Source organism: Diplotaxodon limnothrissa, linkage group LG11 (assembly GCF_057381915.1).
Source record: "Diplotaxodon limnothrissa isolate DT_005_m linkage group LG11, D_limnothrissa_male_GT1.1, whole genome shotgun sequence".
NCBI lineage: Eukaryota > Metazoa > Chordata > Actinopteri > Cichliformes > Cichlidae > Diplotaxodon > Diplotaxodon limnothrissa.
In genome coordinates, this window is record NC_140606.1 from 10,631,612 (window position 1) to 10,644,951 (window position 13,340).

Genomic DNA, 13,340 nt, shown 5'->3' on the forward strand with positions numbered 1-13,340 from the left:
AAGCTCTTCTTGTGACCCACAAGTTCGGGTCATAAAATAGTAACTTTATCGCTTTAAAATACTGAATATATGAATGCTCAAAATAAATTCAATTAGGTAGACAGTAGCCGTGTAATTTAAATTTAAAAAAGACATCCAGGTGACTTACTTCTGTCTTTGCCTGCGGGTGGAAGCTGTGGGAGTTGCCGACCTCGTCTACTGGACATAGGGGTACTTGTGGGACTGGTCTGGACGGACCCACTACGCGGATGTGCCCTATATGACAAAAAGTAGCAGACAATGGCATGAGACATAAAGTAGGAGCTCGATGTAGGTGTTGCAAAGAAGAGAAAAGCGTACATTTGATCGGAGACGAGCAACATGAAAAGTAAAACTATGTTCTTTAATGGAGAGCCAATACGTGATTTAATGTAGTTAGCTGGGGTCATTCAATTATTTACAATATATGTAAGGTCACATGTAATTTAGTCACTGCCAGACACAGCAGAAATCAATCAGTGATAGAAAACTCGCTGTTGACTTTATCTCCAATATAAAACCAATGCACACAGCGGTGATGTTTTGGCACATGGCATGGAAGTGGAGGGCTACATCGACTGTAGGGAGCTGAGCTGCAATAAAAGATGCCAGGAGTGAATCGCATGTAAAGTCGACTCATCAAGCTGCAGGAGAGAAGAGTTGAAATGCAGAAACAGCAGACCAGTGCGACCATGCGTTCAGACTGTCCCCGCAGGCTTCCAACTCAAAAACAAAAGAAGAAGAGGAAAGAGGACAAAAAAAGTAAAAACAGAATGCCATCCGAGGACAAACGGCATCAGTTGATGTTAGTAATGAAATCAAAGTAAAATGTCGGCCCATCACTGCTATACTCACTCAAGCGTATGAGCAGTGTGTCCCAAATTAAAATTTTTCTTTTTAATAAAAGGAGTCAGCAAGCTAGCTACGGTGTCAGGGTCATCGTGCCCGGGATATGTGTAAAGAAAATACAGCACATCCACTGGTGCTTTTGGAGACAAAACAGAAAGTGGCGTGTGACAGGTGGAGGTCGGTGGAGTGAGGTGAGCTGAGGTGAGGTGAGGCGGGGAAGCGGGGGATTAGGAGGGTGGGAGGTAGGTGAGTGTGATGTGGTATTTTTGGTTTATTCTGGGAGTTAGTCAGGGTCGGGGTGGGTGGGAGCTCATGGGACAGCTTCTGTACGGCTTTAAGCCTGTAAAGGTTTTAGCTGTACAAACATTTAGAAGAGGTAGAGCATCTCTGGAGGCAGAAATATTCTTACAGGTTGATTTAAAGCTCAGTGTGAGAGTACAGCACTTTTAGCTAGGCTGTCTACACGAACCCTAGTTGTAAAACCTCGGTACATGCTGCACATCCCTTGTTAAAAGCAGAATATTAGCCTTGATGTTTCAAATGTGCTTTTCGAGAGTAAGGTTTATTAAGAAAAATAACAAAAAAAAAATCGCCCAAACAAATCTTGAAATACTTATTAATGTTTAAATTTTCTGTTGAAATGATTTCTCCCTCCAGTGAAGCTATGCTTCTGGGAAATGAGTGTACAACTAAAAAGTACTGTCTGCTTCTATGCCACGTTGGCTGGCTCTGATCTCTGATCTGGGTCACACCTCGTCAAGGCAGGTGAGGGGGGGGCGGACCTCCCAGATGGCAGAGAAGGCATGGACCTCATGAGCGAAGAGTCGTGGGGGCGTTCAGTGGAGCGTGAGCGGGACGTGTGGCGCTCTATAGTGGGCCGCTGGTCTGCAGAGCGGGACCTGCTGTGATACTCGTGTCTATCCATGGCTCCGTGGCTCCTACAGAGGTTGTTGAGAGACAGGCAGGCACTCAGTGTGTCTCCAGCAGGGCACGGACAGTAAGGAGGGCAAAGAAATTTTCTGCACCCTCAAAACTCCAAAGGATTATGTGGAATCCTGTATTTTTAATTGGTATAATCAATCTACTACCAATAGCATAGATACTTGTCAGAAGCTAATTGGGTGTTATGTCAAGTGTGCCTGATTTGCAGGTAGTGATCAAAACTACCTAGAGATAAAGACAAAATGAAATGATTCCTAAACTCTTAAAACACACATTATTGTTTATGACTCTCCACATGAGGCTAATTTACTTTATTTAAAGAGCAGACAATATGGACTGTGCTAGGTGGCTCCTGTGTGCTTTGCAGTCCTTGGTGGAACCAGTGACTTAACTGTGAAGTACTCAAGACGTGTGCAATGAACAAGGACTATGTGCTGTCTCTCTGTAGGTGATAGGTGAGCATTCTGTTTGAGCCAGAGTGGGAATGTGAGGGAAAAGTGACTGCACTTGGATTATTTTGTCTGTTATATTCTGCAAAATGCCCAGGCAAAAGAACTTTTGGCACAGTGACAATGAAGGCAGATTCAGATGATCTGAAGAGCTGTAGGGGAAAAAAAACAGGTGAGGTTTCTCAGCTGGGAAAATTACTGACGAGGTACAGAGAGGAAAAAAAAATTTGTACAGAAATTCATTGATCAAGAAATAAATTCACATATTAAAAACAGTGAAGTGAAAAAGGCACCTCAGTCTTGAGAAGCAGAGGGGATTTTAGAGCATGCTGTTTGCTAACCTTTGTATGTATGTTACCAGTTTCGATTCACACACCGTGAGTAATAATATTTTATAGTTTTTGTACTTTCATACAGAACAAAATAGTATTGAAATGAACCGCTGCACACACTGTTTGCTAAAATGCAAGAAATGCAAGAAAACACTATAGATATGTGGGAACGTCTTCAGTCAAACTGGGTTCTAATGATAGCAAATACTTTATAAATAATTTCATTAGATCAGTCCATTTTGTTATTGCCATTCAGTGTCTGTAGTCTTCTCAAGTATGAAATATTGTCCAGTAGAGGAAATGTCCTGATAAAGGCTCATCAGTCAGTGACCTTACACAATCTATACAACAGTCATTTACTCTCATCATCACCGGGTCCCGTTCTCATTACGTGCTACGGCCAAGAATCTTTCAGTGATGTGAGGTTACGTCTGTTCAAGCATCACATTATGTGTAATTCAGTGGACGCAACTGTAACACACAAACTGCTCTGCTCACTAGATTCTCACAGGAATGTTTGTTTTCCTGGCTCGGGAAAGTTGCTGTATTCATTCCTACATGCTGCATACTGTACAGGCTTTGTCCTGCTTTAAGTGCACTCTGGAGGGTTGCACTTAAACTACAGAACCATGAAAAACCTTTTCTGCAGGCAAATCACCCAAAACTAAAACATCTGGCAAAAGGCTCCAACTCCACTAATGCTCTTTGTTGCTAGACTCTTTTTTTCCCTCATCCAAGTGGCTTTTGTGTCTGTATTGTGCCCTCATTTCTTTTCAGGTCTTACTATGCCTGACTGCAGACAGAAACAAACTATCTATATGAAGAGTGGAGGGGAATCAACTGTAGTCCTCTGTTGGCTACTTTCCTTTCTCTGTCAGTTTAGACAAAAGGAAAGACACAGAGAAATAGATGGACAGCTCTTGTTAATGGGTATCTAGGTTACAGGCTTAGCCTGAAGTCGGGCCAAGCCAGGCCTTAGGGAAACTTTGTGACAGTTTTATAAAGTCAGTCGGGCTCTTGGGCTGAGTTCAGAAGACTCATCAGTTTTTTTTTCCTCCTGGAGAGGAGAGAAGTAGCACAAATGTCACGTTATTCCTGACTGGAAGCCAGATGGCAGCAGGCAAAAGACTGAAGCATGGTGCACCAGTGTGGGTCGGGAATTGATGGGTGTCAGTAGGCCTTTCTATAGGTGCTTGAAACAGCCCAGCAATCCATTCAGACCATATAGAAGAAGTCAAAAGGCCACTCTATGGATGACTGTAAGTGCAACTGTCAATAGCATGTTAAATTTAAAAAAAAAAAAAAGACAACATCAATAATAACAAACACCACTGATCAACATATGGCTGTTTGCATAATGCGCATGGGTACACAATGACATCAACAAAGGAACAGTCAAGTGCGAGCCAGCACTTACACAGCCGACATCAGCAACACAAATAGCTCTGAGCCTCATCGTACAGAGGCAGTTGTGTAACATAACTGTACAGCCACACAACCTCAGAGCCGTGATGACTCCTTAACAAAAACCGATATCAGGGAGGATATCATTTTCCGTCATCACCTGTACGATCACGGATAAATTAAAGACGGATGAAGAACAACTTCAGGAGACCACAAGACGGCGGGCGCAGCAGCGCGTGTCAGTACCTCTCGTAGTCATAGTCGGAGGAGTAGGCGCCCTCTGAATAGGCACGGGTCATCCTAGTGGAACGCAGTAACCTGACTGCTTCCTCGCGGCAGATCGGATACACACGATGGTTGCGGCTGCCGAGAAAATATCACAGCTGGTCAGCGCTCGATTTTTTAAATTTTGTTTCACCACATGGGGGAGGCAACATGACAAAGAAGCTGGAATTCAGATCTCAAAACTGAATACAAAAGTACACTGATGCGCTGAATGTACCCATACGACTGCAGGGGAAACCACCTCTGCTGGACAAAACTTCACAACCACAAAACACTTATCTATTTAACAGTATGGCCAACAGACGCTCTTTTAGTAAAAAGACAAGAGACAGACTGAACTTCTCCAAAGCCTGCATTCATGCACATGATTTATTCTAGAAGATTTAAATGCTTATATGATAATGAGATGGTGAGAGAGAGCAATGCTGATACTGGATGAAATGTATGGCTATTATCCAATCAACATGATGCACCACGGGAAAGTAAACAGTTCTTTATATATTTAATCTTTGGCAGAAGAAATGTATACTGATACACATACACACAAAACACTCACGGCACTGACATTGAACAGGTCAGCTGAAGTGATTTACACCTCAAATCCACAAACCCATGTGGCTTTTTAAAGCATGCCACGGTGTCAGTGCTATATCTTCAACACCCTAATGGAAGCTTTCCTCAAAAAACAACCCAACAAATAAAATATATAAAAAAATAGGCTTGTGGGTTGGTGCATGGTTGGGGAGGGGGTTTGGCTGGCTGGTAACTAAAGTAGCAAAGGTGGGGCTTCATGCAAGCTCTGGTAAAAGTCTACCTGGGGTCCTTCTGAGGGTCATCAATGGGCTGAGTATGTCTGGTTCGAGGTAGGGTGAGAAAATGGCTGCAACCACATGGAAGGAGGAGAGAAGACAGAGATGGATCTGAGATGTTGAAGAGACAGAAGAGAAGGAGGAAAGGAGAGAAAGACAGCAGATCGGAGACAAAGATCATACAGGCGGACAGCCGGAAGGGGGAGGAAACCGAGGGGAGGTTGTAAAAGAGAGAAGCTCACAGGAGAGAGGTTAATGTACACGATTCAGGGTGGAAAAACTGGTGAGGAAGATGAGAGGTGAGAGAAAGCCGAGAAATCGCACGGCGAGGAGACGACTTCCTCGGCTCTAGTGCACAGACAGATAAAAATGGTACACAGAAGACGCCGGAAGAGAAAAGCACAGTCCGAACCCCTAAACCGGTCCCCTCTGCTCGACCATTAAACTACTTTAGACCGTTTAATAACTACAGATTTTTTTTACATACATCATTTCCCAAGAAAGTCAGAAAACATTAAGTGTTAAGAAAATAAACCAGCAAGGCTCACAGAAAGCTATGAAAGCCATTTTTTACAATATTATAGGATACCTGGGAGAATGCCAAATTCTCTGTGACATTTTCAACTGTTTTCAATAAATAACTGCAAGCTGTTAATTGAAGCAGCTGAAATACACTCAACAGAGCACCGTCCCAGACAATTTAGATAAGTGCATTTTCTGCATCTGACACTGATTTAGCTCCAGCTTCAGAAGTATCAAATAAAGTTAATTGGAAAGGGTGCAGGGTGGGCTGGGGGTGGGAATAGCTCCGACCAGGCGGTGCCAAGGCCACAATTGGACACTTGGAGCAATATTTTCCAAAGCTCACAGAAAATAAGTGCTGATGGAGGATAACTGACCACTCCCCCTTGACCACGTCTTCCATAAAGATAGTGAAATACAGTACATGTAAATCCTGTATAATGTGCTCAGCACTGGCAACATTTCTTTGGCTCCCAATGTTTCCTGCAGAATTTCAGTCTCTCGATTCAAACTTGTGCACTTGTCTTTCAGGAGTGTAGTCTCATCCGAGGCTGGTGCTCATGTGGAATTTTAGCTTGTGCCAATGCTATTTTTAACTCTAAGAATGATGATTTTAATCGGGTATTTCCTGCGCTCGTTAATTCTCACTTTCTTATTTGGAAATAAGGAGTAGATGAAGATTGAGGACACAAGTAGGGGAGAATCCACACTACTGTATCAGGAGGACCCTGAATAAAAAAACAACACAAAAAACCCCCCACTACATCACATTAAAGATGAAAGTGCGGACAAAGAAGAAGAGTTTAAGGCAAAAGGCGTTGTGCTGTGGTGTATGCATACATAAACAGCTCACTGTGTACTTACTCGTCTTGCACTGGTCAGCATTTACACATTCATGCTTAAATAAGTAGATGCATGTGCTGCACATAAGTGTGAGCTGAAGTGTATGCGTGTGTGTACCGGTCAGGTGTGCAGTTGTCGTCAGACAAACTGTGGTGCTCCACTCTAGCAGACGAACTGTACTGAGAAGGCCTAAGGTCAAGTGCTTGGTCCAGACTTCTGCTGTGTGACAGAAGTGGACTGATCACCCCTTATGTATGCTACATACTGCCCCCTGCTGTCCAAGAGGCACATGGCCTCATGTTTAACAGAGGCCATGAGAGGAAACGGGAGAGACGCTGCACACCACAGAGGGTTGAGGTGCTATTTTGAAGTAAATATAGCAACATTTGGTGCTACAACCAAAACAGGTGGCGAATTTGAAAGCAACCTGAAACAGCATGCGTTTCAGCTAAACTAGTGAACCTATTTTTTTGTCGATTCCAAAGCATGGAAGCACAACACTACGATGTACAAAAGACCTACCAAAAACTATACATGTCGGGCCTTTGGTGCATTGAGCAACTGGTTACCTGGAGGGTGGGGGAACGCTGGGAGAGCGCGACCGCACCCTGTTTATATCAGCTGACCGAGAGCAGTGGTTAGAAGACATGACCTGCTCGGGGACCGACAGCGTGGAGCTCTGGAAGTCTCTGCCATTTGGCCGGTAGTCTGTGAAAACAACAATGAATAAAGAGAAGCAGGGGGTGGAGAGAGCAGGAGAGAGAGGGTACAGCGTTATTTAAGCGATTCCTTTATTCCCTCACAACACCAGAGATGCTACTTGTATGCTTTTTACTTGCTTTTTACTTGAGTTATTTAACTAACTACATATGGTTAATGAACAATAATGAATGCTGCTTTTGCAGACTTAGTTTGACCACTGTCTGTAATAACTAAGAGGAGTAAAGCAAATCTTGGTCAAACTTTGCAAAGCTAAAAGCCATTCTGCACAGGTGACAGACTCATTTTGATATGCTGAGTCTTTATCGTACAAAAAATGAGGAGTGGGTTTCCATAAAGGTGTAAGTCATCTGCTGTTTTAACACTGTGCATTAAACATGAAAATAGCCTTTCAAAAGAATCTGAAAGATTATAATGAATTTTCACTGGTAGACTGATTAGTCCATTGAACTTGAAAGAGTTCATTAACCGATAATCAGACATGGCTAAGAGCCACGGTTAAGGTCAGTGCTTAGAACTATTAATGTTGATTGATATTCAATAGAGTGTATAGAATATTTAAAATGAGTTAAAGAAAAGCCTGATTCCAAGTTGGAAAAGATGGAAAGGTAAGAAAGAAATGTTGACCTTCACTTTAAAGGAGTCGCATGTTAATAAGATTTTCTTTTGTGTGTCGTAGATAGAATAAAATAGATTTCTTTAAACGTGTCAGGCTAAATGACCCATAGAGTAAATTGTCATATTCTCCAAGCCTACCATTTGTTTATTGACATAAACAAATACAAGCTACAAACATTTGAAAAAAAAAAATGACCACAATCCACAATGTCTTCACTCCATTATGATGTAAATTAAATTTTCAAAGGAAAACATTTGTCATTTCTTTAAAAAGATGCTCCACTAGTGAGCTTCCTGCAGCGCAGCAATCAACTTCCATGCAAAGCCAAATTAAATCTATTCTTCCTCCTGACATGTTGCAGATGCAAAGAGGAGATTCTTTGTTGACAATTAATAGGTTTTAACAGGAACTGGCTGCAATGGTGCAGAAAGAGGCAAAAGAGCAGAGGGTTAAAGCAACATGAAACATGTTGCACAGATGTAAAAAGTCTTAAAAATGTTCAGTTGTAAGGCCCATTTGTCTTCTACAGTAGCTACTAGTAGCTATAGTAGCTGTACTGTGTGTACTGTATGTTCTGTAAAACAAAAGTAAAATGTTTTCTTCCCCATTTGAACTGTGGAAGCAGATAACGGCAAAAACCGCAGATGAGATGCAGTGGAGCCCGAGCAAAGGGGAGGGAGCAACCAGGGCTGAGTGAAGGGGTATTCCTTTCACTGTGGATGAAGTGAGGGGGTGGGGGTGGCTGGCATTGTGAGAGGCAGTGAGGGGCTGATGAGAATTTTAAAGAGGCTGGAGGAGGATTTCCCTCAGCTGCGGTATCATCGGCAGGCCGGTCTGAATGTCTGTGTGTGTGTGTGTGTGTGTGTGTGACACGCAGTTTGCTACAGAAACTGTCTATTCTCCTGTTTGTTTTCTCACATTTTTCCACTCGCTTCTTCTGTGTGGTGAGTGATGTGAAACGACCTACAAACAGTGCAGGTAGCTGTTTCCATCAAGCTTAATTGCAAAAAAAAATATAGCATGTCCCGTGGTCTTTTTGTGAAAACTGAGAAGGAGAACTAACGATTATATAAAGACAGGCACATGTTGCCCTCAAACACAACCTTGTGCTTAAAATTTAAAGGAAGCCTTTTTTTAAGCCCTCACTGTCTTTTTCAGCATAATTTTTCTTCCTAGTTATTATTTCATGTGAGCAAATTTCAAGCACTTCTCAGTCTTTTTTTCCCCTTCCCCTGTCTTATTCTCTCTGGCTGTTAGCAGCTCTGTCTCTGCTTTTCTGATGCAGCGTGGGCGTGCTGCTGAAGCCTTAGCAAGGACAGCAACTAGCAGTGCAGAGGCAGACAAAAAAGCCCTCTGCTCCCTAACTGTGCTGCTGCTGTTGTTTGCTGATGGGTTGCAGGATCTTAGCCCGATACTGCGAGATGTGATGACGTGTGTAAGCATCTTTCCGGTGGCGACGTGAGTGAGGTTAGCTAAGTACATTATTAAGAATCGTAATGCAGCTCTGGTGAAATGGAGTGGATTCGATTCACTTACGCCACACAACGATGACCTTCTTAATATGGCCTTGAACTGTTTATTACCTGTTATTACCCCAACGCCGTCTTCACAATCATAGTCTGAGATCTCACTGTCACTTATCCTTTGGGATCCTTTGAGAGAAAGAAACAGACCAAAAGGCAAAGAAGCAGGAAAGAGGAGATAGAGGGGAGAGAGAGAGAAAGAGGTCATTTTCATTCCCTTTTTCATTTATTTAGATGTTTGTTTGTTTTTTTTTCAAATAATAAGTCACCCCTGCTCTGACTGTAATGCTCACTGGTCAAAGTGAACCCTCCAACTAAAACAAATAATGCAGCATTTCGCCGCTCGATCCCAACAAGAGCAGCCGATCCTTCTTCATCTGAGCCGTGGCACTTTGAAATGGCGCAGTCAATCATTCAGTGCACACGTAAAGGTGGAGACGGGGAGAAGTGATAGGGCCGTGTAGCTCTTTCCTCATCCTTCCCCCGTAGCCTTATCACCCCCACTCCCCACCCAACGCATCCCCACCGCCTTCACCGTTCATTCAACTTAAATCAACTGGACACGTGTGCTTTTTCAGAAATGACAAGTGCTGCACTCTGGCAGTGCCGCTCCCAACCTCTCATCTCAGTTGGCTGAAAACTTTTTACAGCTGTCAGCTCTTTCACTTCACGCTAACACCAACACCCAGAAAATCGTCCTAGTGGGGGAGCGAGCCAGCCTCCCGTGGCTGAAAGAAGCAGCGGAGTGAAGCCGTATGGCATAACGGACTGCAGCGCAGTCCTCTTAAGCGTGTTAGGAGGTATGAGGGCCAAAGACTCTAACAATAGTAAGACAAGGGTCAAAAATATCCTATATAAAGAGTATTGTATATTTCATGCATGCAGATAATCAAATATTATTTTCCTCTTTTTATTTTTTTGAGTAAATATGCCAACTGTGTTAGAGGATTAGGCCAGTAAATAAGAAGTATCACAAAAGCAACACAGTCGCCTGCCGTTCTCAAGAAGATATTCACAATGAAGACACACAAACACAAGCAAAAGCAGAATGGGCAGAGTGTGCCAATGGTAATCTGTGCAACTGTTAAGAGGAAAATATTCATAATAGGCCAAATAACAAACAGTATACATGACAGAGGAGAGGCAGGTGGTCATAGGCCAATTATGTCTGTCAGGAGGGGCGGACAGCTCGGGTTTTAATAACATCACATTAGGACTGAATACAGATTGGCAGAATCTGGTTTTGGGTTACAGGGTGGGGGTTGTGAGGCAGTTAACAGGTGAACACACAGAGAAGGAGAGACCACTGTGTCCTAAATCTCCCCGTTTCCCCACAGCGTCTGTGGTTCTGCTGCTCTGTGTGGATAAGGAACGAGCGGTGTAAAATATACACCAAACCTCCGCACAGAAATCCACGTAAGGCAGCAGAAGCGTCAGCTGTTAAGGGGGAGGGGGGAAAGGGGTGGAGAATTGGGGCACAAGGGTGTGTGTTTAAAGAGGAGGAGGACGACACTCAGATGCTCCATAAAGCTGCAATGTCTGGCAGGGCAAAGGTCTTTACCTGAGTTGTGTGAATAAGAGCCTTTGTCTGTAAAAGCAGAAGCAGTAAGGTAGATGTGACATGGACAACAGAAACAAAATATGCAGAAATAACAACGGCCGTAAAGGCCTCGATGACCTGAAGCAGCAACAGAAAAGGCCAGCAGGCAAACAGCATGGGCACTGATCAGATAAATATATATGGCTCCTTGTTTGTTGAAACAACTACAAAAATCAGAAAGCTACCTATTGTTGTTTTCATTTATCTCAGTGCTAAAATTTAGATTTCTGAGTGTTCGGTGCCATGAGTCTGTCGCCACAGATATATTTGTATGATGGCAAGCTTCAAGTAATAAAAAAGGAATATAAGGAAACGCGCATGAAGACAAGCTACAAAACGCACACGAGTAAAAACCTCCATTGACTCTTTCTCTGATAGCTGCAGATTTCTCTCTCTTATCATGCCACAGCTGGTATAAATGTGTTTTTGCACTTAAGGCCACATTATTAGCTGCTGTCATTGCTTCACCTGTCTCATTGGTAGTGTGTGGCGGGGTGTGAGGAGGTGCATACGTAGCAAGGGCAGAGAACCATCAGTGACAGTAGAGTACATTAAACACTCTGATATTGTGCAGGGTGCAAATGAATTAGATAAAAAACAAACGTGTTTTTTAATCTTTCATTTATCGTAACCTTGCTTGAGTGTAAAGCTCGGAAAGCAATGTTTAAGTCAAGCATGAGTCATTAAAACAAAGACTCCCTGTCTCTCACTCAAAGTAAGGATTATTAATTTAACCCATGTAATGGACTGATAGTCGGTATCAGCAGATACCCGAAGCCAATGTATCTGCATTGGTATTAGAAAATCAGCTGACCTGCTTCCATCTCACACTGTGAATGAATGTCACATGTCTTTACATTACAGCAGGTAAAATGTTTTTCCTACAGGATGCCCACCTTCTGACTCTTATAGTCACTTTCAGCACATTTTGGGGATATTTGAGCGACAGAGGTGTTACTCACTCTGCAGCCGCCGCGTTGGACTCTCTCCGTGGAGCTGCCGGCGCTGTGCGTTCGGGGAGGCACGTGGGAGTGGGATAGATGACACGTCGTGTGTTTGTAGCTTGTACCAGTGTGGCTCGTCATCGAGAAGAGCCGTCTCCAGCTCAATCAGGATCTGGCAGAAGTAAAAGGCCCAAGTAAATTTTCTCTCCTTAAAAAAATGGCTTCACTCCAAATGTTTTAAGCTCACATATTTTTTTTCTCACTGATGGAATCAGGGCAAAGTAAAACATGCTAGCTTTTACAGAAAATGTAAATCCCCAAAAAAGCCCTTTCTGTCACTCACACGCGAACAGAAAAAAAGAAAGTTCCTGATCCATGATAGGCAAGGACTGGACCACCCAACACTTTGTGATGGCCAGCAGCTTTCTTAAAGGCTTGACACCATTCAAGAGGATAAGCTGAGATACTGTTACTGAGTGTCTCTGTGAGGGCTTGGGTTTGGTTTTCTCACCTCTCCCAGGAATTCGCTCTCCTCCTCCCTCACCCTGGCTTGGTCCCACAATGTGATCTCCAGCATACGTTCCCGAAACTCCCGCCGGTGCACCGGCGAGTACATAAAGGTCTGGTTCCATTTGGGCTCTAAGGATTTCTTTACTGTTTTTGTTCTCCTCTTGCTTTTGTCACTGGAGGAACAATAATTCAAACTGTTTTTATTTACAATCATGATAGGGAAGAGCCACGAATACAACAAATCCATCACACGACACAGCACAGAGCACAGCACCACAGCATGCAGCTGCAGGGAACGACATGGCAAAGTGAACGTGCTAACTGCTTCTTAACGTCCATTTTCTGCATTCCTCATCAATACATAAGAATAAATTACTTAATAAGAAAATAAGAGCATAATTATGAAATAAACCTCACATCAATGCCTCCCATAAATTGACCTTAGTGCATAATCTTTTTTTAGTGTCTTTCTACCATCGGGGAAATTATGCCCTGAAATAGAGGAACTGTTTCTACTCTTACCTTCTGTCAGGGAGGAAGTAGATTTTGACGTAAGGGTTCCTGGGCCGGCCGTCTTCCCTGGGTGGCAGGTCTTTGGCACCCAGGATGGTGACGATTAGCTGATGGCCCACTTTGTCATACCACAGTTTGACCTGGGGGAGGGGGGAGAGCAGAGGCAGCCTGCTGAGAGACAGCTCAGGGCCAGCACAAATGAGAGCACATAAAGGGAATAATGCAGGAGAAGACAACTTCATCGAGTCCTCACATATGCATCTATATCCTTTTGTTGAGTTCAACACCTTTTCAATCAGTATAAGCCTCAGTGCGGGGTCTTCTCCTGTATTTACCCTTTAGGAAAAAGGAGGAGGGTATCCAATTGCTAGGATGTCATTTTCATAAACTAAAACTATATCAATGTTAAAATGGTGTGATAATGATTTTTAAAGATGCAAAAACTCTCCTTTTCGTGT

General features: G+C 43.2%; 1 protein-coding gene across 4 annotated transcripts in view; it reads right to left on the minus strand.

Moving 5' to 3' along the window:
- rims2a (regulating synaptic membrane exocytosis 2a) overlaps nt 1–13,340 on the minus strand; it is a 163,296-nt gene that overhangs the window by 50,047 nt on the left and 99,909 nt on the right. For 2 of the 4 annotated variants that reach the window (XM_085366165.1, XM_085366166.1), the window contains exons 15-23: nt 12,892–13,022; nt 12,371–12,563; nt 11,878–12,031; nt 10,877–10,903; nt 9,376–9,444; nt 7,023–7,161; nt 4,241–4,357; nt 1,620–1,805; nt 149–255 (exon numbers count right to left, since the gene is read on the minus strand). In XM_085366165.1, coding sequence (XP_085222291.1) covers nt 149–255; nt 1,620–1,805; nt 4,241–4,357; nt 7,023–7,161; nt 9,376–9,444; nt 10,877–10,903; nt 11,878–12,031; nt 12,371–12,563; nt 12,892–13,022 — 1,123 coding nt within the window. Of the gene's footprint in view, nt 1–148; nt 256–1,619; nt 1,806–4,240; nt 4,358–5,093; nt 5,160–7,022; nt 7,162–9,375; nt 9,445–10,876; nt 10,904–11,877; nt 12,032–12,370; nt 12,564–12,891; nt 13,023–13,340 lie in introns of all 4 variants that reach the window. The other 2 variants (XM_085366164.1, XM_085366167.1) reach the window with 2 other exon arrangements.